This window comes from Candoia aspera, chromosome 4 (assembly GCF_035149785.1).
Source record: "Candoia aspera isolate rCanAsp1 chromosome 4, rCanAsp1.hap2, whole genome shotgun sequence".
In the NCBI taxonomy this organism is placed as follows: Eukaryota; Metazoa; Chordata; class Lepidosauria; order Squamata; family Boidae; genus Candoia; species Candoia aspera.
Genome location: NC_086156.1, coordinates 92,285,336 through 92,308,723, shown reverse-complemented (window position 1 = coordinate 92,308,723; position 23,388 = coordinate 92,285,336). Strand labels below are relative to the sequence as shown.

The following is a 23,388-nucleotide window of genomic DNA, read 5'->3' as shown; positions in this document are numbered from 1 at the left end:
GTAAATATTTTGAAATACTGCCTTTCTTTTCAAAATACATAAGTGTCAAGTGTGACTGAGGTTCTTTTAGAGCTGTGGTGTGTGACTGTGTATGCATTTAAATAGGATAATTGCTTCACAGAGACAGAGACAGAGACAGTGGAGGTGCTTTTCTTTTTTTACTATATACATCTGTATTTACAGGAATTAGTGAAAAAGCAGAACTGCTTACAGCAGAATGTCCAAACTCTCCAGTTTCTAACTCTCTCTCTCCCAGAACTATTTGCTGGCAACCACCCACTCTGTTGCTTAGCTACCAACAGTCTATTCTTTCTCCTCCTTCCTTCATCTCTGCTTTTTACTAAGAGAGAATGTTAGGAAGGGGACTGGCTAAATTTCTTTAGGTGTGTGCCTAAAACCTTTCCTCAAACTTTTTTGGACTTTGTCAACCATCCCTCTGTGTAGACATTGCATGATGTATCTCTTTCTGGGTCTTCTGCTAAGCACCTCCCAGTCTATGATTTCCCTGAGGGTTCCTTGCATCAGTCTGCAGGGAACTGCCTCCATCTATCCCTGTATGCCTTGGGTTTAGGTGAAGCAAGTCCCTATTTCTAGGTTTTCATATCTCTTCTCCCGGGGGAGCTGTAACCTGATGTCTCCATCCTTTTCTCTCTCTAGGGCCAGAAACTAGCACCTCCACATTCCAATGGCCCAGAACACCCACAGTGATGTCTCTTCCCAACCGCCAACTTCCCATACAATCACCCCAAAGTCACTTACTGCCTTGATGCCTCAAAACAGCATGAAATCAAATATGACAATATCTCTATTTTTGATGTAGTTCTTTCTCTCTTTCTCCTTTTACAGATGAAACCAATAGCAAGTCCCCCAGAAACTGAGGAAATGGGTTTTCCCCCAGGCCTTTAAATCCCAATCCCTACATGCTAGGTAGAACCAATCAAAATGCTGCCTCCGTCTGCCCCACAACAGTCCTGGCTAGCAGCTAAGGCACCTCACCTGCCATGCCTCATCCACCCTCGTGAGAGCACTCCTGGATTGCAAGACTGTACCTGAATATCTTCCCTTCTCTTCATTTTCTTTTCTCTTTCTCATCTGACTCACACCAGCTCAGCAGCAGCCAGCCTGGTCACATAACCCTTATGCCACAATAAGAAAGATCGTTTTATTTCTACTGAAATTTTATTCATTTCCACTCAGTCATTGCTGTAACATTCTTCTGGAGTGGGACAGAGATCCAATATTCAATCAAGGTGGGCCCCATGTAGATGATTTGCTCTTTTGCCGGAAGAAGAAAAAGTGCTGAATTTCATTGTGCTGTCATTGCACAGCCCCCTGCAATGGCACTCCACGATCGGCATGGGGAGATCTAATATTCTGATAAATAGGGAATAATGTAAGATTCCAGACATTTAGTAGCCCACACTAATAAAGTGCTTCACTACCAAAGCAACAACATCCTTTCCCCAAGAGAAGCATAAAATACAATATTCCATTAGTTGGGTTTTTGGTCTTCACAGAGCATGATTGTTTGCTAGTAGATGTTAATTACCAGGCTACGTAACATTGTCAGTGAAAGGGAGAATGGAGTTTGCTGGTTGTTTATATATATTAATTATTGATGAAAATTCAATATTCCATTAGAAATGCTAAATTAATGTATGCTACTTAACACCATATACTATGAAATTCCCCTAGATTGTAGATGAAAAAGAACCTCTGTGAAATCGCTGGAAATATTTGGAAAAGGCAAATGGTGCTCCCATTAGCTGTAATAGTATAAAAAATATGGCCACAAAATGGTGAAGTTAGTTCCTTTATTAGTTATACTGCATTATTACAAAATAATCAGAGGGAAAACATCTCAGTGATTTTTCTTTACACCCACTGTTTTTATGATATTGTATGAATCTTAACTTTTAAAACTTACAACTATAACCTGCTTTTTCCAAGAGCATTCCAAAGGGCCCCCTGTACTTCCTTGTTTCGGAAGCAATAGATCAAGGGGTTGAGCAGTGGTGTAATGATGGCATATAGCACTGAAATGAGGCGGTCTCCTTCTATAGTGTGCGCAGATGAAGGCCGCATATAGGTGTAGATGATGGTGCCATAAAAGATGCTCACCACAGCGAGATGTGATCCACAGGTGGAAAATGCCTTGATCCTCCCATGAGCAGTGTGGATTTTGAGGACAGAGGAGACAATGAGAATATAAGAAAGAAGGATCAGGCCAAATGACACAATCATGATACTCCCAGAGATGGTGAAGGTCACCATCTGGCTGATGAAGACGTCAGAGCAAGATAAGCGTAGTAAGGGAGGAATGTCACAAAAAAAGTGATTGATTTTATTGGAGTGGCAGAAATGTAGGGAAAAGACCATGGCTGTGTTAATAATGGAATCGAAGTGCCCAATAGTCCAGGAGGCTGCTAACAAACATTGACGTACTTTTTGGTTGAGGAGCAGAGTGTAGTGCAAGGGGTGGCAGATAGCTACATAACGATCATATGCCATAGCTGACAGAAGCACACATTCTGTGCACCCCAAAGTACCAAAGAAATACAATTGCAGTGCACATCCTATGTAGGAGATCACCTTGTCCCCTGACAAGAGGTCCCATAGCATTTTGGGGAGAGTAGTGGAAATGTAGCAGATCTCCACAAAGGAGAGATTGCCAAGGAAGAAGTACATAGGAGTTTGGAGACATTGATCTATCCTGATCAATGTAATGATGGTTAGATTCCCAGCTAAAGTTAAGAAATAGACAAACAGGCCTATGACAAAGAGAAGAGTCTGGTTGTTTGGGTCAATAGAGAAACCCATCAAGAGAAATTCTGTGACACTTGTCTGGTTCAGATTTTCTGTTGGCCTGATGTCCATCTTTAATCAGGTTCTTGCAGCTTCTTGGGCTTGAAGAGTTCTCAGTTGTTTTATCAGCCAATATTGGTAATTCCCAAAAGCACAACAGGTAAAAAAGAGTCCATCAATTAATAGTGAATTTGTAAATCAGCTTTCTGTGTTTGCTTCCTGTCATCAGAGCAGCTTCACATATAAGCAGCAGTCTAGATCAGGATAAAAAGTCAGCTGTAGTGAGTTGGTGGGCCACTGGCCAATTTCCCCTAGAACATTGAAACCTTCTGCTTTTGGGGATTTGTACCTGAAATGGTGGGCTTTAAAAAAATGAACAAGTCTTATGGTTTCAATGATTAGTTAGGATAGATTATAAAACGACGACAGTCCTATGTAACTTTAGAGGGAGTGGTCAATTTATTATTGTAGTTATAACTGTTGTAAGGAAGATTGGAAGCCACTTCTTTATATCTTTCTTTCTTTTCTATTTTTCTTCTACTCTTTTTCTTTTTGCACATTTAGTTTTTTCTTTCATTTTTTCCTTTTCCTCTTTTCCTTTTTGCTCTATTTTGCATTAGCCTTATTCTTCTGCTTAAAATTTTCAATAAAATTATATTAACATTGTTTTAAAAAAAAATGATTCACTGAATCTGAGAGTTCTACTGTACATCAAATTTGGAATCTTTTAGTACCTATTATTAGTTTATTTGTAATTTTCCCCAATCTATACATTTGTTATAATTAATTTTCTGTTTTTATAATAAATTTATTAAAATTGTAAAAATACAAAGATAAAAAACTAATACAAAGAAATAGAGAAAGTACAGAATAAAAAAAAAAAGAAGTGAAAAGAGAGAGAAAAAGTAAGGAAGAGAAAAAAAGACATATATATGAAAGATAACTCCCCCCTCCTCCAGAAAAGGTTCAGTAAATTAACACCTTAATTCAAAATGCAAAACTAAATATTTCTATTGAAATGCTATTCTTTAAAAAAAAAATATCCCTTCTTTGTTATAAAGCAATGAAAGCTTTGGTAATGGAAATAAACTAAAGAGAACATGAAGGGTTTTCCCATAATTATGACTACTATGCTTATGAGGAAATGCAAGATAAAAACTAAGCAGAGCCTGGGGCCCTGGGCATGGGATAGAACCTGTATCCTGGCTCTGTGGATGATTGGTTAGATCATGCCTGGCTGCTATTTCCTTTATTTGTATATTTTATTTTTATCTTGTGCATTTTATCTATTTTATTTTAATCCACCAGAGTCACATTAAAATGACATGGGTGGCTGTATAAATTGAATGAATCAATAAATAACCTAAACAATCAAAAGTACAAATAAAGTTAAAAAGTACAAACACAAACATACTTGATGAAAAGTATAATGTGAATTTATACATTAATGATAATGTTTAATGGATACCTTTAAAAGATACGCACTTAATGTACACATGTATATCATTTAATGTTTCATTCATCTGTCTGACTTTTTTCCCATTGGAATCAAAAGGTGACCTTTTGAAACCAAGTATCAAAAGGTCACAATTTCATCCAATTAGGCTAAAATATTTGTGGTAAAGAACAACAATGAAATAAAAATAAGGAACAAAAATTTACAAAGCTGCTGTATAACAGAAAAACAGACTCCAAAATACAACCAAGGAATAGAGGGCAACATTCACCATTTCAAAGCTCTGCTAGATTACAAGTCCCTCTTGGGGAAGATAGGCGGCAACAAAATTTGAATAATAAAAATAAATAAACTTTGTTTTCACTAATTTCCCAAAAGCTAATAGAGGGGAACTGATTGATTATTGAGAGTAGGTATAGCAACAGAGAAGCAGTGCCTGCCAGCCTGCCAGCTTCCATCCTCCTTACCCCTTGAAAGTGAGGAACTGCCAGCCGATTCTCCTGGAACCTATGTGTCAGCCATGGATATATGGGATATTTAATGTATAGTTATATAAATAAACACAGTCTCCTCACTATCTTGGTGTCAAATTTCTAGAAAGCCTCAGCAGCAGAAAACAGGACCAGAATGATTTTTCCTCTTTTGGTTTGTTCTAGAAGTGCAATCTTCATGACCAATCTCAGTACTGCCATCATGAGAATAGCCACATTATCATGATCAAACACAGCTCTGATCAGATGAATGGGACCCTCCTATTGTTATGACTCAGAACTCCTGGCCTGGAAACCAAGGCTACTCTGAAGAGCAGGGTGCTGCTATCTGGGAAGAGAAGATCCTACTGGAGATGGTCTGAGAAAGTCAGTGAGGTGTAATATCCAGAGCACAACATGCAATCAATTGTAAAATAGAATACAATGATTCCTTCTGTATTTCATCATGTTCTGCATCTGTTCTATTAAAATGACAGTTCCCTGGTGGCTTTTCGAAGGAGCTCCGGGGACAGCATAAAGAACTTTGGGGAGGAACAGGTTGTTAGACTTTCATTAAGGGAGGCCAGGATCAAATCACTATTTCTCAGCCTACATTCTCTAGGTATAATCACAAAAATAAAAGGGGTATGGAATTGTTAGACTTCTTTTGAAAAGCAATAAATGCAGGTTAGAACAAATACAAGAAGAAATAATAATAATAGGAGAGACAAAAGTGATATTCCATGTTGGCAATGGCTAGGATGATTGCTATGCATCTTGAAAATCCATAGAGGGCTACAATGGGAATTGAATCCCCATTGAAAGGTAGATACAGAAAAGGACCTGGATGCTACTATCCAAAACAACAAGCCCAATGTTTCCCTTAAGGAAAGAGGTAACAATAGCACAGGCATTTTGCACTGCAAAGGTACACAGTTGCACAAGGTGTGTGATCAGCTTGTGAAGATTCCAAGGTCAAAATCTATTTTGCAGATCCTGTATGTTGAATTAATGTATTTTCAAATGAATTAACACTTTGCAATAGTGATGAAGATACGTAGCTGAGGGCTGAACTTTTGGGTTTTTGTGATCAAGTGATACTTGAAATCACTTGTTCTCAATCTCTTCTTGCTTCGGTGTGCAAACCAATTTGATGCTGCTTCACTCACAGTGGTTTTGTCTGCTGGTAGCCCCTATAAAAGGAAGAAGTGGAAAAGTACTGCCAATTGTTCAGCAGCTTTTTCAAGTGCTTCTTAGCTGCACTTAGATCCTCCTTTCCAATCAATTTTGCTTAAATTGAATCCTGCTCGGTATATTCATACAAGACCTTTTCTACATGTCTTTGGATATTTCTGTGATGCACTGTTGTGTGACTGATGGTTTGAAGTACATGGCTGACTTGTGATCTGAGCCTTATATAACATAGATCACAATAGCCACCTTTCACCCTCATATCTTTGGGTAAAATATCAAGAAGTAGGTTCTCAGATACGTTCGTCGGGTAAAGGTCAGTCCAAGATCTGAAAAGATTGAAATCTGCAGTGCTGGACAACTACGTTATGACTGAAGACCAAGCTGCACAAGTATCTCAGACTCAAGGATGGATTTGAGAACACTTCATATCCTGTGTTGTGCACTGCATACTTGTATTTTGTTTCCCCTGAAAGAAAGTAGGTTGATTATACTCACTGAAAGCAGTCAACTTCATCTGAAGCTGCTTTCCATTCTCTGAAATAATATGATTTCTCTCTGTCCTTCCATTTAGTCATCAGTGAAAGGCTTTCTCATCCTGATTAAGCTTCTGAAATGAGGACTTTCCTTCTTGCCTAAAGCTCTTCTCCACTGAGGTTACATTAAAAATATTTTGAAAGGAAAATGAAAAGTAGCATTACTGAAATGACCAAAAGTGAAAAATGAAGATCCTATTGTATGATCTCTTCAACCATGAAACTGCCAGGGTGATCAAGTTGGATTTTGTAATACCTTGGAAAACAAATCTTCAATAAAAATTAACTAAGAATGAATCTTACTTAAAATTTTATACTCACTTACCTGGCAGTAAATCCCATCAAATTCAGTGCCAGTTACTTGTAAATAGAGAAGTTAGGATTGGCCTGTAATTTATTATATACTAGGAATACTGCTTCATTATGTCAGCTTGTTTTAATTTAACATTCAGATAAGTTCTGCACATTCATTTTTTTCATACTATCTATCACTAAGAATTTTCTGTCATTTGCACTCCTACTGAATTTCTATTTTATCTACACTAATGTCGTGGTTGTTTTTCAAAGTCAGTTTTCCCTGGGGCTACAGGAAATAATTACCATTTGGGGAAAAAAAAACATACAGGTCGTTATCACTGTTCCTTGTTAAAAACAGGGAGTGAAAACAAATACTTCATGGCTTTGAAAGCAACTGCACTGACAAGGCTGTTAGGTTTCCCAATAGTAGCTGTAAACATAATAATAATATCCAGTCACAGATCAGAACTTACATAAAGATAAAAGTGTAAATATACATAATCAAAATCTCATAAGCTTATCAGAAGAATAAAGGAGAATTTAAGAATGTTCAGAATTTGAAAGTGAGGGTGAGGTTTATGACCTTATTCTGCAAGGCCTTTCTTCTTCAGCCATGTAGCATCAACCTGAGCATACCATGGCTGCATTTTATCTCCAGGCAACTGACATGACAACAAAGTATCAATAGATGTTTCTCATACTCAGGCAGAGAGCATCAGCATGACATCACAAAGGGGAGTCTATGGTCTCCCTGCAGATGGCTTCCTAACAACTCAAGCTGAGCGAGCAGTTCAGGAACCCAACTGAGTGAGTCAAGGCTTAGACTGAAAGCAACTGTTTTATGTTCCCCTTAGATCTAGAGAGAGACGGTGATCAGGAATGCTGGTAGGGCCAGAGATTATGCTAATACATCCCAGCTGTCTTTTCTGAAGTTTTACTGTAGAATTAATTCAGTTCCTATATTTTAGAAAGCCAACTTTAAAAGCTGATAATGATTTATTAGTTGGTCTAATAAATCTAAATTCTCGTATTATAATGATTATTTGCTTTTCCTACTTTAATTTCATTACAGAGTTTGAGCTGGATCAGAGAAGCTTTCAGTGGATAAATATCTTTGGAGACAAAAAGGAGTAAAAACAGGACTTATCTACTCCATAATTAAGAACAGTCCCAATTTGTATTGTATAAACTCTGATCATTTCAACTTTTCAGTTTTCTAACCAAAATTGGAGAGAAGTAAATGAAATCCAGTCCTGCTTTGAGGTGACCTATTAAAAACAATGGTACTTTACTCATGAGGACACAAAATTATTTGAGATGGATCCAATTTTATTTATTCTCAGAATTGGATCATTAAATAATTGGGACAACATGCATCTATCCATTTTAATGGATCTAAACTAAAGATTAATTATTAAATTAACTGAGTGACCTTCAGAATATAGTATGTTGTTTTATACATTTTTGTAAGGATCTTCAATTATGAATTTCTTTGAAAAAGACACAATTTTCTATTAAAGAGGGGGAACTTGTTTGTCCAAAACTTGAATTATACCATTTTGCAGGGCTTTTGGCGAGTACTGAATTTTGAATGACTGCTGTCAGTAAAACTCTCCTTCTTGATGCCAACTAGAATACTCCTACATTACACCTTTAGTTAGTTGGACTGACTTGAGATAAAAACAAAGTGATTTTAACTAGTTCTTCTTGATTAAAAATTATGGTACCAAATCTAGATCACAGATTACAGATCTGAGAAAATTATTGCAGAAAAGAATGGTTCAGTATAATCAGTAAGGCTTGATTAAACATGAGTGCATAGTGGCCATTATGTTGATACACAGATCCAATACAGACCCAGTGGATGTGTGAATATCAGAGGAGAGATTGATGGATGTGTATCCAAAGACACACTGTAGGTAGTAAAGAGGATGAACTTGATGGAGAGATTCATTAACAAAGCAACAAGAAGCAAAACATGACCCGATTTGCTGGATTCCATTGTTGTGTTGGCAGTTGAGACATTGAGACTCTTATTTCTCAGGGATTTCAATTTGGTACTCAGTGACATTAAGTCCAGGACAGCTCAGGAGTTCCTGGCCTGCATGGCAACCATGGACCTGTCCCAAATCATTGAAGCCCCAACACATACAGGTGGTTGCACTATAGATCTGGTTTTTGTCTTGGCAGTTGTGATGTAATCTGGCATTGGAGGATATTAACATAAGTCTGTTGCCATGGGCAGATCACTCCTTAATAAACTTCTTGTTGGGGAACACCCCTGCCCCCAATGAAATAGTGGGCCTGCACCAGGGGACTGTTAGCCCTCATAAGGTTTCTGTAGGAGTTTGAGGTTTTCCCTGAAGATCTAGTGGGCAGTTCAGACAAGACTGTAGCCATATCGAGGAATGGGTGTATGGCTTAGGACTTGGTCATATTGTTCCTCTGTGTCCTGTCACTGTGCACCTTGGCTTACTGAAGAGCTCTGGGAGATGAAGCACCAAAAGAATGCTTAGCACCCCACTGGAAGAAAGTGAAGATCTGATCAAATGTGGGTAATAGCCTACATTCAGGATTAGGTAAAGGTAAAGGTTTCCCTAGACATTAAGTCCAGTGATGTCCAACTCTAGGGAGCAGTGCTCATCTCTGTTTCAAAGCCGAAGAGCCGGCATTTGTCTGTAGACACTTCCGTGGTCATGTGGCCAGCATGACTACACGGAATGCCGTTACCTGCCTGCCGAAGCGGTACCTATTAATCTACTCACATTTGCATGTTTTTGAACTGCTAGGTTGGCAGGAGCTGGGACTAGCAACGGGAGCTCACCCCGTCACACAGATTCGAACCGCTGACCTTCCGATTGGCAAGCTCAGCAGCTCAGCAATTTAACCCGCAGCGCCACTGCGTCCCTCTACATTCAGGATTACCTTTTAGCAATAAAGGCAGTGGCACATCAGTATTTCTCCATCCTTCTTGCATCCACCAATGGTTATCGGACAGCATTATTTATGACCTGATCCCTATTCAGGAGGGACAGGCCTCAGGATCATCTTCAAGGGTGCTGGGAAGAATATTCTAACTCTCTGATGGATAAAATTGCTGCGGTACTCTCAGAGTTGGACTCCCACTAAGCAAGTTCAATTTAAGGTATCTGGAGCTTGGTTTTGTGGGGTTATCTGGGATGATTTTTAGTTGATGACTCTCGAAAAAGTGGACAGGATCCTCCAAACTGTGAACTTAACCACTTGTTTATTAGATTCAAGTCCTTCCCGGGTTGTTAGGATTGCTGGGGTGGTTACAAATAGTTGGGTTCATGCAGTGGTGTCATCTTCTTTGACTGAGAGGGTGATGCCCCTGGCTTTGAAGGAGGTGGTGGTTTGCCCTCTCCTCCAGAAACTATCCCCGACCCAATTATTTTGGACAAGTAGCATCCTGTCTCCAGCGTTCCCTTTTAGTCCAGGATATAGAGTAGGGACACATTGGTCACACTTGTTGAAAGACTTTGATGGAGCAAGGAATGGGGTAGTTGTCTGTCCTTACACTCCTTGATCTCTTGGCAGCTTTCGATACTAGCTGCAGGGTTTGGGAGTTGGGTATTATGGTGATTTTCCTTTCCCTGTGGCTGGTTCTAGTCACATACTGCCACCTGGTGGTCAACATAAGGATTAGCTACATGGTCTCCAGGGCACTGCCTAATACATGGCAGAGGCAGAACGCAGGCTGAAATTTCCCAAATTGACAGATTGCATTGCAGTAATAGGCAGCATTAAAAGGGGTGGTGCTTTAGGGTTTCTTCCAAGAAGCTTCCTGTTTCATATACTGACTCTTCATCCGCTCACAAAACAAGTTGAAATCAGCACCCCATCTTCCCAGTTTCTTCATTGGCCAAAAGAAACAAAACATAAATTGTGCTGCCAAATATGACCATTTTTTTTCCCCAGCCAAACTTAAGCAACACAATCATGGGGGCTAGAGAGCAGTTTGCCCACTTCTGCATTAGGCTTAATTTCCTAAAGAGTAAAACAGACCAGCAAGAAAATAAACAAACACACAAAGGAAAAAAAAACCCTCACGGGGTTGTTCTTGTGGACAAAATAGGTGCTCGGAGCGTGAAGTATCTGCCGCATTGAGTTGACCAAAACTAAAAGTGGGAGAAAAAAAAAAAAATACACCAGGATACAAAAATCAATTCACAATTTTATCTCAAATATTTACAAACCTTTGTCTAGGGGTGTACTTGTATGAATCTTGGGAGATGGATGTGAGATTGCTTTATTTCAAGTGACAGGCTAAATATTGAAATAGTCCACCCCTGGATTTACTTTTTTTTAAGCCTGGGAAAAACTAAATAGCCAAAGAAAAGCAAGCATAGTAATTAAAGTTTCTTCTGGGTTGTATATTGACAGCTTTCTCTATCTTAGGTAAAGTCATAGATGTTGGGAAAGCTTTCAGAATATGGGTCATGATCAAGGATACTTAGTTCCTGTTTGTAGGATTTTTATTCATTTGCTGGCTAGGGAGGAACAACAGGTTGCCCAGTTCTTCTGCTTATTACAAACACAAATATGAATAATTTATTAATAGGGTTTCATTCAATATAATCCTGGAGAAAAGAATGTTAAGATTTCATAACGAAAATTATGAGGACAAAATTGGCATCTTTAGAAAAGCAGCAGGCTTCGTGCTGTTCATTCTAGTGCTGATGAATCATAAAACTGGAATAGACACTGAAAACAAAGACACGTGGTCAATCCTGGATGATGCCAACAGTCGTTGAGGTTCTGTGCATCTGTATGTTTTCTTAACAATGTAGGCAAACACACTGTCCTTGGCAATGAAGCTGAAGAATTACATCAGCCTCCACCAAAACTTTGTGCAATCATTCTCTTGTGCATAGATATCTTTAACATTCCCTCATTATTCCAAGTGGGATTGATTTCTAAAGGGTGATGACATTCTACATGGGTGTCATGAAGTTTGCAGCATGATAATATAGATGATAATTATGTGTTTATTTACTTTGGCTCATATGTTGCTCCAGTCAGAGTAGGAGACACGAAAGGTAACCTCAGAGTACAAATTCTGAAGATGTTACAGTTAGAAAATTCAACTCTTTTTCGCTTTTTTTGGTTTTAATGTAGTTATTAGTGCTGAAATAATTGGGGGAATGGGAGAAAATCTTTGGATGCCAAGGTCAGCCAGGTAGCCATCTTATGTCTCTATCATTCATTGCTGCTCAAAACATTCATTGCTGCTCCTAAGTGTACAATTGTTTCCCTATTTGTTTTTCCCGTCATCAAATTTATTCCTTTTCACTGTTAGTCTTATGGCAGACAGGTTGCCATCTGCCGTCTGCTGCATTTTGCATCCATAATGAAGTGGTCCACTAAGCTATGGAGTCACAAGTGTGAAGTCTGAATCTGCAATAAGAAGAGGAGGGGATGTGTTAGATAAATCAGTACAAAGAATGAAGAGAAGAAGAAAAGGAAATGGAAGGTGTGAGGTAATGTCTTCCTTGTAGTCTGTTGAGTAAAAGCGGAAGGGAAACTTGTAAGGAAACATAGACCATGCAGGAGAAGCAGAAATTTGTCTGCCATCTGCTGTGCATCAATTTCATTCAGTTTAGGGAAAAATAAACCTATTAATGCTTTATTTCAAACCTTATTTTCCCCTTTAAAACATTCTACTAGTTATTCATTGTACTGCTTTGAATGTTTTTAAAAGTACCTATTTTTCCCAGCTGCATCTCCTTCTTGATACTTACTTATTGACAGTTTAAAAAAATGACTTTAAAAGTGCATTTGAGATCCTACATCTCAACTATTTTTATTCTTTACTGCTGTTAGGGTATTTCTCTTGCCAGTTCACATGGTGGTGGTAACTACTATATCCCAAGAAAAAAAAAAGTTTGCTTCCCAGGGAGATCAGAGGATTGGTTAAGTTTGCATTGTTAAAATTCTTGTGAAGGGGGCCCTTGCCGTAATGTTCAGTTAAACACTGAACATGGTGTAACATTTACATAATCTGCTCTCAGCTGGAATTCACCTTAGGAAAGGCAAGATGGGAGACAAGATCAAAAACTTGGAGATCAGTGAAAGAAGAGAATTCTCACTCATAGAAGAGGGGGGGAAAACTTAAGCTTAATGTTGGTTTATATAATTTTGTTGTTTATTCGTTTAGACACTTCCGACTCTTCGTGACTTCATGGACCAGCCCACGCCAGAGCTTCCTGTCGGTCGTCAACAACCCCAGCTCCTCCAGGGATGAGTCCGTCACCTCTAGAAATCATCCATCCACCTTGCCCTTGGTCGGTCCCTCTTCCTTTTGCCCTCCACTGTCCCTAGCATCAGCATCTTCTCCAGGGTGTCCTGTCTTCTCCTTATGTGGCCAAAGTATTTCAGTTTTGCCTTTAATATCATTCCCTCAAGTGAGCAGTCTGGCTTTATTTCCTGGAGGATGGACTGGTTTGATCTTCCTGCAGTCCAAGGCACTCTCAGAATTTTCCTCCAACATTATATGATTATATTGTATAATTATTAACATTAAATTAATTTCAGTATGGTATAAGATGTTTCTCATAGCTATATCTTCCCAAAGCATATACATTAAGCATATTAGAAAGAGGTATGGAGAGAATGAAAAGCTATTATACAGCATATGCTATAAAGAGCTGATGCTCTTAGAGAAAAAATACATTTTCAATTTGAAAAATATCTTTATAAGATTTACATTTCAACTTCCTACAGGGAACAACATAATGTGATGTCTAACACAACAAGTACAATGGAGTTTGTACTTCTTGGATTTTCTGGAAATCAGGAGGTTCAAATTTTATATAGCATTGTCTTTTTGATAATATATCTTTTTATCCTGATGGGAAATCTTCTGATTATTTTTCTGATACTGGTGAATTGTTATCTGCACACCCCAATGTATTTCTTTCTAATCAATTTATCTATTGGTGACCTTGGTGCCACCTCTGCCATTATACCCAAATCTATTGTTAATGCCCTGATAATCTCCAACTGGATTTTATATTCTGAATGTGTGACACAATTGTTTTTCTCTTTCTTTTTCCTGTCATCAAATTTATTCCTTCTCACTGTCATGGCCTATGATAGATACATTGCCATCTGTCACCCATTGCACTTTGCATCCATAATGAAGTGGTCCACTTGCCTCCAAATGGCTGGTGGGGCATGGGTGGCTGGATTTCTGCATGCAGCTCTATATACAGTGAATATTTTTTGCAATGCCTTTCTGCTCCAACATCATCAATCAGTTCTTCTGTGAAGTTCCCCATTTAATGAAGCTCATTTGTTCTGATTCTTATCTCAGTGAAACCTGGATTCTTGTCTTTAGTTCATGTTTAGCCTGTCATTCATTATCTTGACCTATGTGTTGCTTGGTTGGAGACTATTTAGCAAACAAAGATGTTGCTCACCTTAACTTTGAGATTCAGTGTCATGAGTGCCGTTGAGCTGAAGACATCAGCACAACGGCACAAATGACAATAACGAGGAAACAGAGGAAGGGGCTCAAGATAAGCTTAGCACGCACAACAAAAACCACAGACCCTAGCTGGAGCATGCAGCCATCAAAACACAAAAGAGAGAGAAGGAAGGACAAAGGATAAGCAGATCACGAGGCGCAACCAAGCCATTAGCACAAGCGCAACGGAGATCGCCCAGCTGACAGCAATCACCGGCTGAATGAGGAAACCGATGATGGGCGATCCCGGGGCACCCGCTGGGGCCTCGCAACCCTTCACCTACCGGCAAGACAGCATGCAGGACAAAGGGGGGATGACGTAACCCAGGGTGAGGGGGTGCTGACCGGCGCGGGGTATTTAAACCCCGCACCGGCGCGCGCTCCTCACTCTCAGCTTTTTTCCGCAACTGTTTCTATGCAAAGAAATAAACCTGAACCTGCTCTCGCATGAATCAGCGTCAGTGTTTTACTCTGCGGTAGGCAGTGCATGACATAAAGCTGAGAGTCACAAACTCAGCCTCGCCGGGCCCCACCGGACAACGAGCCGCGGGAGGAATAGACGGCGAGAAGACCACGAGCAATGAGGCCGATGCGTCACGGCCAAAGCAGGCGAACTGCACGGCAAGAAGCGGAGGAGGACAGATCGAGGCCAGAGGCACCGCGGACCCCAGGAGCCACGGACACCCGCCCGGCCCACCCCGAGCCTCAGCTCCAACCCCAGAGGGAGATGGCGGTGGAGGCGATCTGGCCACGGGAGGGAGCAACATACCTCCTGAGACCAGCGGAGACCCCCCCACCCCACATCGCACCCCAGCCACGGGCGTGGAACGACAGCCCAACTGAAGCAAGCACGGTGGAGGACGGAGAGGCAACCCAGCCGACGCACCCCCAAACGGAGGAAGCGGACCAGCAGATGGGACTGCCTGAACCCCACCAGCAGCTCAACCCGGCGGACACCCCGACAGACCCGACCCCAGCTGCGGCGCGGATTTCGGACGGGGAAACTCAAGCCAGACTCGCGGCCATGGAGGCCCAGCTACAGGACCTCAGAACCATGCTGCAATCGCTGATGTCCCCGGCGCCGCCCAATGACGTTCCCGTGCAAGCCCACACCCCGAGCGGGCCGTCGCTCCCCCAGGGGCCAAATGCGAATCAACAAGCGGCCCAAGTGGACGAAGCCAGGAGTCGGGAAGCGAGAGGAGGGGACTCCCAGAATGCCCGGGCCCCAAAGGACTTCCCCATTTTCTTCGATGGGAACCCCACGAAACTGTCGTTCTTCATTACGAACGCCAGGGAGTTCATGGGGCGGCACGGACACTCCTTTAACTCCGAAGCAGACAAGATCGCAGCCGTGGCGATCAAACTACAAGACCGGGCGGTAGACTGGTACGTCCAAATGTACGAGTCCAACTCCCCCGCCCTCTCTAACTTTCAGGCTTTCATTACGGAGATGAGGCGCTACTTTGAGGACCCACTAGCCAAAGAGAGGGCCAAAAGCGCACTCCAAAGCCTCAAACGGGGCACGCACTGTCCCGGACTACGGCCCTCGAATTTAAAGCTCTAGCAGGGAAGATCAACGACTGGTCCGAGACCACCCTGCTAGAAATGTTTAAAAGGGGGCTCAACCGTGAAGTACTTCAATGGGCCCTCTACCAGGATGATCCGGAGACTCTGCACGGCTGGATCCATCTCACGGGGAAAGCAGAAGACGCGCACCGCACCTTCCTAATGGCAATGACGGAAGACAAAACCAACACCTACCCAAAGGTACCCACGCCACACGTGGGGACGGCCGGTCCCACATACCCAAGGAAGAAATTCACTTGCGGGCCCTGCGGGAGGTGTGGGAAAATGGGGCACAAAACGGCAGATTGCTTCTCCAACCGAACCCCAGCGAGCGCTCCTAAACCCACACCGAAACCTAACCTCAAACCAACCAACCCGTCGGCACCCCCCCACCGCCGAATGACCGGAGCCACAGCGACACTGGACGAAGGCTGGGATGCTTACAGGGGGGGAGAGGACGCCGTAGACCCAGACCAGCCGGCGGGAAACGCTCCCCGCCTGCCCTAAAACACGCCGCGAGGCAGGTGGTGGGACAGAGGCGTGGACCACTTCGACAGAGCGGCGAAAACGCTGTAATAATGGCGGCAATCAAGCTCTCTGGGTGCAATGGAGCCACCACGGCCGCGGCAGTAGTGGACTCGGGGTGCTCGAAAAACCTGATCCACCCCGACATAGTCGCAAAACTCGCCCTACGCTGCCTCCCCCTCCCCACGCTGCTGGCATTTCACCAGCTGGATGGCTCAACAGCGGGAGGGACACCAGCCACGATGCAGACCGAGCCGGTTACCCTACAAATGGGTACCCACATCGAACGAACATCGTTCGTGGTAACCCACATTGGACGGCCCATCGTAGTCTTGGGGATACCATGGCTCGCAACAAACAACCCGCGCATCGACTGGGCGACCTGCACCTTCCGATTCGACGATGGCGAGTACCGGGCGCCAGTCCCAGCGGGCAGCCCAACCCCACGGCACAACCGACGGCAGGGCAACCAGTAACCAGATGGCGCCAACCACAACTGCCAGGGGGGATACGCGCAGACCTCACTGCCGTCCTCTAAACCGACCCTTGGCTCCTAGCAAACCCCGACAAGGTGACGATGGCACAGGACCTGGCATGGGGGGAAGGCAGAATATATGTCCCAGACTCGCAACACCAGGCAATCTTGCGCAGATCCCACGACACCAAGCAAGCGGGACACTTTGGGTTCCTGAAGACCCTGCACCTCACACGACGTCAATTCTGGTGGCCCGCGCTGAGACGGGACGTGAAAGCCTATGTAGCCTCCTGCCCGACATGCGCCAGGGCCAAACGGGCACCAGGTAAGCCCCCGGGACTTTTACAAAAGGTGGCGGAGCCCTCCCGCCCATGGGAGGAAATCTCCATGGATTTCATAGTAGATCTCCCACCCAGCCAGAAGACTTTGTCCCCATACCGGAGCTACCACAACCCCCGGGACCCCAAGTGGATGCTAGTGACTGGGGACGGAAGATTGAAGAATCGTGGCCAATAATCACGGCAGCACTGAAGGAAGCACAGGCGGCCTACAAAGAGCAGGCCGACAAGCACCGGCACCAGCAACCGACATTCCAGGCAGGGGATATGGTCTACCTATCCACCAAATTCCTGAAGTCACCGCAACCCTCAAAAAAACTGGGGCCTAAGTATATCGGGCCGCTTCGGGTAACCCAAATAGTGAACCCGGTGGCAATACACCTGGACCTGCCGCACAATCTATGGAGACTCCACCTGGTATTTCACACCAGCCTCCTGAAACCTGCAACCACCTCTCGATGGCACCCGAGCACGCCACCGCCCTCCCCAGTGATGATCGACGGCCAACAACATTTCGACGTAAGAGACATACTCGACTCTCGCCGTCAACGGGGAATATTACACTATCTAGTAAGGTGGAAACACTTCCCCCACCCAGAATGGGTGGCGGCGCAACACGTCAAGGCGCCAGACCTGACCCGGGCATTCCACCAGACGTACCCCAACAAGCCAAAGGGGCGACAAGCCGAACCGGCCCCTGAACACACTTTTCCCCGCAGCCCCCCCCGCCAACCGCGCCCCCAAGGGAAAGGGCCCCCCAAGCCCACGACTTGGGTAGACCTCTCTCCCTCCGGGACTCACCCTTCCCCCGCCCCGGGCCCACGGGGGAGTGACATTGGTCACCTATGCATGCCTGGAGGGAACGCCCAGGATGCACACATAACAAAGACGACGCACTGGGAAAAAAGATAAGGGCCCTACCTGGAGCTGAAAAGCACCCGACCAGCCACGCCTCTCTCCTCGCCGAACTGCGCCAAACAAGCAGGGTGTGGCTGGAGCATGCGCACGCCCAGGGTGTGGCCGGGGCATGCGCACTGGGAACACACCCTAGATGGACACGAGGTAGAAGGTGGAACAAAGGGAGGGGCGAAATCACTCCGGCGGTAAATTAAAAAAAAAAAAAAACCATTTTGACAGCTCACCTGGTAAAAAACCGGAAGGCCGGGGGGGGGGGGGCACTATTCGGACAGGGGGCAGTATGTCATGAGTGCCGTTGAGCTGAAGACATCAGCACAACGGCACAAATGACAATAACGAGGAAACAGAGGAAGGGGCTCAAGATAAGCTTAGCATGCACAACAAAAACCACAGACCCTAGATGGAGCATGCAGCCATCAAAACACAAAAGAGAGAGAAGGAAGGACAAAGGATAAGCAGATCGCGAGGCGCAACCAAGCCGTTAGCACAAGCGCAACGGAGATCGCCCAGCTGACAGCAATCACCGGCTGAATGAGGAAACCGATGATGGGCAATCCCGGGGCACCCACTGGAGCCTCGCAACACTTCACCTACCGGCAAGACAGCATGCAGGACAAAGGGGGGATGACGTAACCCAGGGTGAGGGGGCGCTGACCGGCGCGGGGTATTTAAACCCTGCACCGGCGCACGCTCCTCACTCTCAGCTTTTTTCCGCAACTGTTTCTATGCAAAGAAATAAACCTGAACCTGCTCTCGCATGAATCAGCGTCAGTGTTTTACTCTGCGGTAGGCAGTGCATGACATTCAGCTTATTAAGAAGTTGCAGTCAGATTAGGATCACTGACTAGGTATGTCCCATTGAATGCATGTAGTTTGTTTATTTGATGTATTATAAATTGTGATTTGTTGCATCTGTCAAAATAAATGTTTTACAATATTGAGCCTCTTACAGAACCAACTCTCCTGGGATCTTGATATGTGATTAATAAATTGTTTTGATTGGTGATAGTTTACTATTGGACTCCCAAAGACACTGCAGAAATATAAATATGGAACTATAAATAGGAACAATCTATATGACTGATTAATATTTAAGGAAAATGGTATATAGGGTAATCAAATAAAAACAGGAAGACCAGATGAGTCATGGCAAAGCATATGTCTACTTCTTTGAGTAACAAAAGTATAGTCCATGAAGGTCTGATGATATTACTGTCTGGGGGGATTTCTGCTACACCTTGTCCCTTTATCACCCTGACATATCTGGCACACTACTTCTAGCACCTAAAGGTACCTTTGTATAAAAGACAACTGTTTTTGCAAGCCACATCTCAGACTTGTTTTCTAAATACTATTAAGCCTATTCAAGCATCCAGCCAAATTCAGAGGTACAGTCTGGGAGCAGGGGGGGCGAATCAAGCTAAATAATCAAATGTCTAATGTCTAATGTTTTATTGATCTCTTTGACTGAAATCAAAAGACTCTCAGCAGGTCAAAATCTCATCACATTATGCTAAAATGTTTGTGGTACAAACCAAGAATAAAATAAAAATACACAAAAAATAACAAAACTACTTTATAGAACAGAAAAATAGATTCCAAAATACAACGAAGAAATAGAGGGCAACATAAACCTGTCCTAGATAATTCTGTTTTCAGTAATTTCCAAAAAGCTAATAGTGTGGGAGCCGACTGAATATCAGGAGTAGGTATAGCAGCAGAAGAACAATGCCAGTTCACTTACATCTTCTTTACATCTTGAAAGTGAGAAACTGCTAGGAGATTCTACTGGAACCTATATGTCAGGCAGAAAAATATGGGACATTTAATGTACAATTATATAAATATATACCATTTTCCCTCTCTCAGTGTTTTCTAGAAGGGCAATCTTCTAGAATACTTCCATCATGAGAACAGAAATGTTAGCAAGGTCAAATCTTTGATTAGATGAACAGTATGCTCCTATCCTTAGGACCCAGACACCAGGCTTGCAAACCAAGGCTACTCTGAAACGCACTGTGCTGGTTTTTGGAGATTTGGAATAGCAGAATTTATTTTGCAGATGAATTCTTTTTGATCTTAAAAGGCCCTTGGAATGCATTGGAATAAAAAAACTGGTGTGGTCTTTTGCACAAAGATAATGTCCACTTTGGTTCTTGCCTTAATGAAAGATGGCCTGCACTGAACAGAAAGCAGGAGCGCAAATTGAATTCTCTGAAGAGAACTGCAGTTAGGAAGATTTTGAGGCTGTCCGTTCATCATTGTATCTGATCTTGATAGTGAATTCACCAAAGCCTGGAATGGCAGTTTTCGACTTGTGGCACTCAGGATGTGGTAAAGCAACTCACAGCACCCTGAAAAGGAGGGCTAGCAACTAGGATTATGGGATTGTAAGTCATCACTTTCTCAAGTGCTACTATTGGTCCAGAGTGGCAAGACACTACTTCTATCTCAGCTGTGTCTCCCTTTGAAATTTCATTCCTTTCCTCACAAAAATGAAGGCAAAAGACACAGAACATTCAATATAAGAAAAAAATAGCACACAAAACATCTCCAAAGAAAATATCAGAATCTCCATAATTTAGACAGGACAGATATGATATTCTTATTTCTTATGCTGTAGATGATTGCATTGAACAGAGGTGGAAGTAAAGAATATAGAACAGTGAATGCTAAATCTAAGTAAGTTGGGGTGTTAGAGGGAGGTCTCAAATAAGCCAAGCATCCAGACACCAGAAACATGGAAAAGACTATGAAATGGGGAAAACAAGTGGAGAAGGCCTTCTGCCGTCCTTTCACAGAAGGGATTTTCAACACTGCCTTGAAGATCATGGCATAAGACACAATGATCCATATAGAACAACCTAATACTGCAGTGACACTGGCCACTACAACTCCAACTTCAACCAGATTGAATCCAGAGCAGGATAATTTCAGCAATTCTGGAATTTCACAGAAAAACTGGTTGACAACATTAGAACAGAAAGGGATGTAAAAAGTGCCAATAGTATGCAAAATTCCATAGAAAAGGCTTGTGACCCCTACCAGAATCACTATTTTGGTGCAGGTTTTCCAATTCATCACCATCTCATAGTGCAGTGGATTGCAAATGGCAACGTACCGATCATATGCCATGACTGTGAGGATTGAGAAATCAGAAGCTTCAAAGGAGCTAAAGAGAAAGACTTGAGCAATGCAACCAGAGTAAGAAATGTGTCTGGTGTCCATGAGGGAATTAATCATGGATTTGGGGACAATGACTGAAACAATGCCCAGGTCCTGCACTGCCAGATTCATTAGAAAGAAGTACATGGGGCTGTGTAGGTGATGGTGAAAAGCCACTACAGAGATGATGAGAAGATTTGCTGTTGCAGTTGCCAGGTATAATATGAAGAATAAGTAGAAATGTAGAAGCTGCAGATGCCGATCTTTTGAGAATTCCAGGAGCAGGAAGTAAGGCACAGTTGATAGATTCTCCATGTTTAAGTTCTGACTGAGATGGATGCCACATATGCAAGAAATCAGAGGTGAGAGAAACAATTAAAATACACCCAGAACATTTAGGGAATGTCTTTCTCCAATCAGTGCACTCTCCATGTATTTTAATCCACCACTTATTGAGGAACCAATCATTAACCTCTCCATCCCTCCTTTCATCCTAAACATATTTTTTTCCCCTTCTCCCCTCCCAATCCTTTTCCCTGTTGTACTGTTTAAAATTGTTACCTAGATTTTGAAAGAGCCTGTCAAGTCATGAATTTGCACTGGGAAAATTTAGGCCATCCAGTTTCTCATCACTATTATAAGTTTGTATTGGTGAAAAATCGAAAGAGGGGGTGGTATATCAAGGGTCGTGATCCCCTGGAAGAAGACAGGAAACAAAATCATCAAATAAACTCAGTATATGAAATATTATAGTAGTGCTTGAATGTGTGTAACACACACTAACACACAAAAATAGAATTGCTTTGTCAGATGCTCTAGGGGATTTTTGATTGAAAAATATGGTAATAATACTTTAAACAAAGAAAGAAAGAAACAAATATTGGCTGAGTACTCTTCTACCTACTGACATACTCATTTAAAGAATAAAATTTCAAACATAAGACATCTATTATATCATTTGCTCTTCCTCCCTTTCAAACTGAATCCCATTTTTTCTTAAAGTTTGCTCAGGACTATGGTCATACCAGGAAGTTTTAAAAAAATTGTCTGCAGGGATCTGTTCCCTTTTTCATCCAGACCTGATATCCTTATGCTTTCGCATATGTTTGGCAGGGATACGTAGTTGCCTAAGAGACGCCACTTGGAAGAAAAGTGGGGTGCCTTCCTATCCTGGATTAACTATTATTCAAAATAAATACCTGCTTAGGGCCCCAAGGGAAGAGGGACACCACAGTTTCCCCCCCTGGCTAGCCCTTATCAATTCCAGTGTCACACTTGACCTCAGTTTTGAATACTGCACTTAGTTTGCATGTTTTTAGTGATAATACTTTTTTTTTAATTGAATAAAATTCAGTTGAACATTTTCACAATTGTACAATTTGTCTCAAATATTAGTGAAAAGATAATTTGATTATTTATTGATTATAATTTAATTTTGCACCTCTGGTTGCATGAGCCCTTTTAATAATGTATAGTGTAAAAATCACAAAAGAAATGTTGCTCGGGCAGGCCCCAGTTCGTAATAAATACAAGAGTATAACTCTCATCTCCATATTCACTGGTACTGTTTACAGATAAACAATTAAAGTACATTTTAGCAGGACAAATGAAGAACAAGGAAGCTATAGTAATAAATCCTGTCTCCTAATCAACTGGAAGGTGTAGCTAGAATGAAGTTGGCTTTCTCCCACTCTCTGTCTTCAGCCTTTCCAAGCATCTTGTGAAGAATCTAAGAGCGGAGTAAAGCATCCATTCAGACCTCACCTTCTTTATGCTGCTTCTGTTCAGCGCATTGCACTTCGATCCGTGTGACCAAATCTCTCCACACAACACATAATAGCAGCCTCTTTCTGATAAAAGTAGCAGGAGTCAAAATTCTCCAGTTTACCTTTCTCCAGACTGAATGTTAAGAAAAGTTTCTAACTGGAAAAACAGCTTGATGGGGGACCAATCACCAAAGACCATGATGATTTGTCTAGATTGGATGTTTTCAAGAAGAAGCTGGACAGCTATCTATCAAGGATACTTTAATTTGGATCCATGCACTGATTGTGGTTTTGTATTTTATAGCCTCAATCACCCCCTCCATTCTGTGACACATTTTTGTAATTATTGTAAAGAAACAGGAAAAGCTAAACTGGTGCAGGAGTAAGCAAA

General features: G+C 42.4%; 2 protein-coding genes across 2 annotated transcripts; both read right to left on the bottom strand.

Annotated features, from left to right (window-relative positions):
• Nucleotides 1–1,929: 1,929 nt before the first annotated feature.
• Nucleotides 1,930–2,877, bottom strand: LOC134496658 (olfactory receptor 5F1-like). The gene has a single exon (XM_063302369.1). It carries the CDS (start codon nucleotides 2,875–2,877, stop codon nucleotides 1,930–1,932), a length of 948 nt encoding a protein of 315 aa, XP_063158439.1.
• Nucleotides 2,878–20,631: 17,754 nt separating this feature from the next.
• LOC134497353 (olfactory receptor 14C36-like) lies at nucleotides 20,632–21,564 on the bottom strand. The gene has a single exon (XM_063303015.1). The coding sequence runs from the start codon at nucleotides 21,544–21,546 to the stop codon at nucleotides 20,632–20,634; it is 915 nt and encodes a 304-aa protein (XP_063159085.1). The 5' UTR covers nucleotides 21,547–21,564.
• Between the last annotated feature and the right edge of the window lie 1,824 nt (nucleotides 21,565–23,388).

Excerpts from the sequence above, each read along its gene's own strand:
- LOC134496658 (XM_063302369.1), bottom strand. The coding sequence starts at position 2,877 with ATGGACATCAGGCCAACAGAAAATCTGAACCAGACAAGTGTCACAGAA.
- LOC134497353 (XM_063303015.1), bottom strand. The coding sequence starts at position 21,546 with ATGGAGAATCTATCAACTGTGCCTTACTTCCTGCTCCTGGAATTCTCA.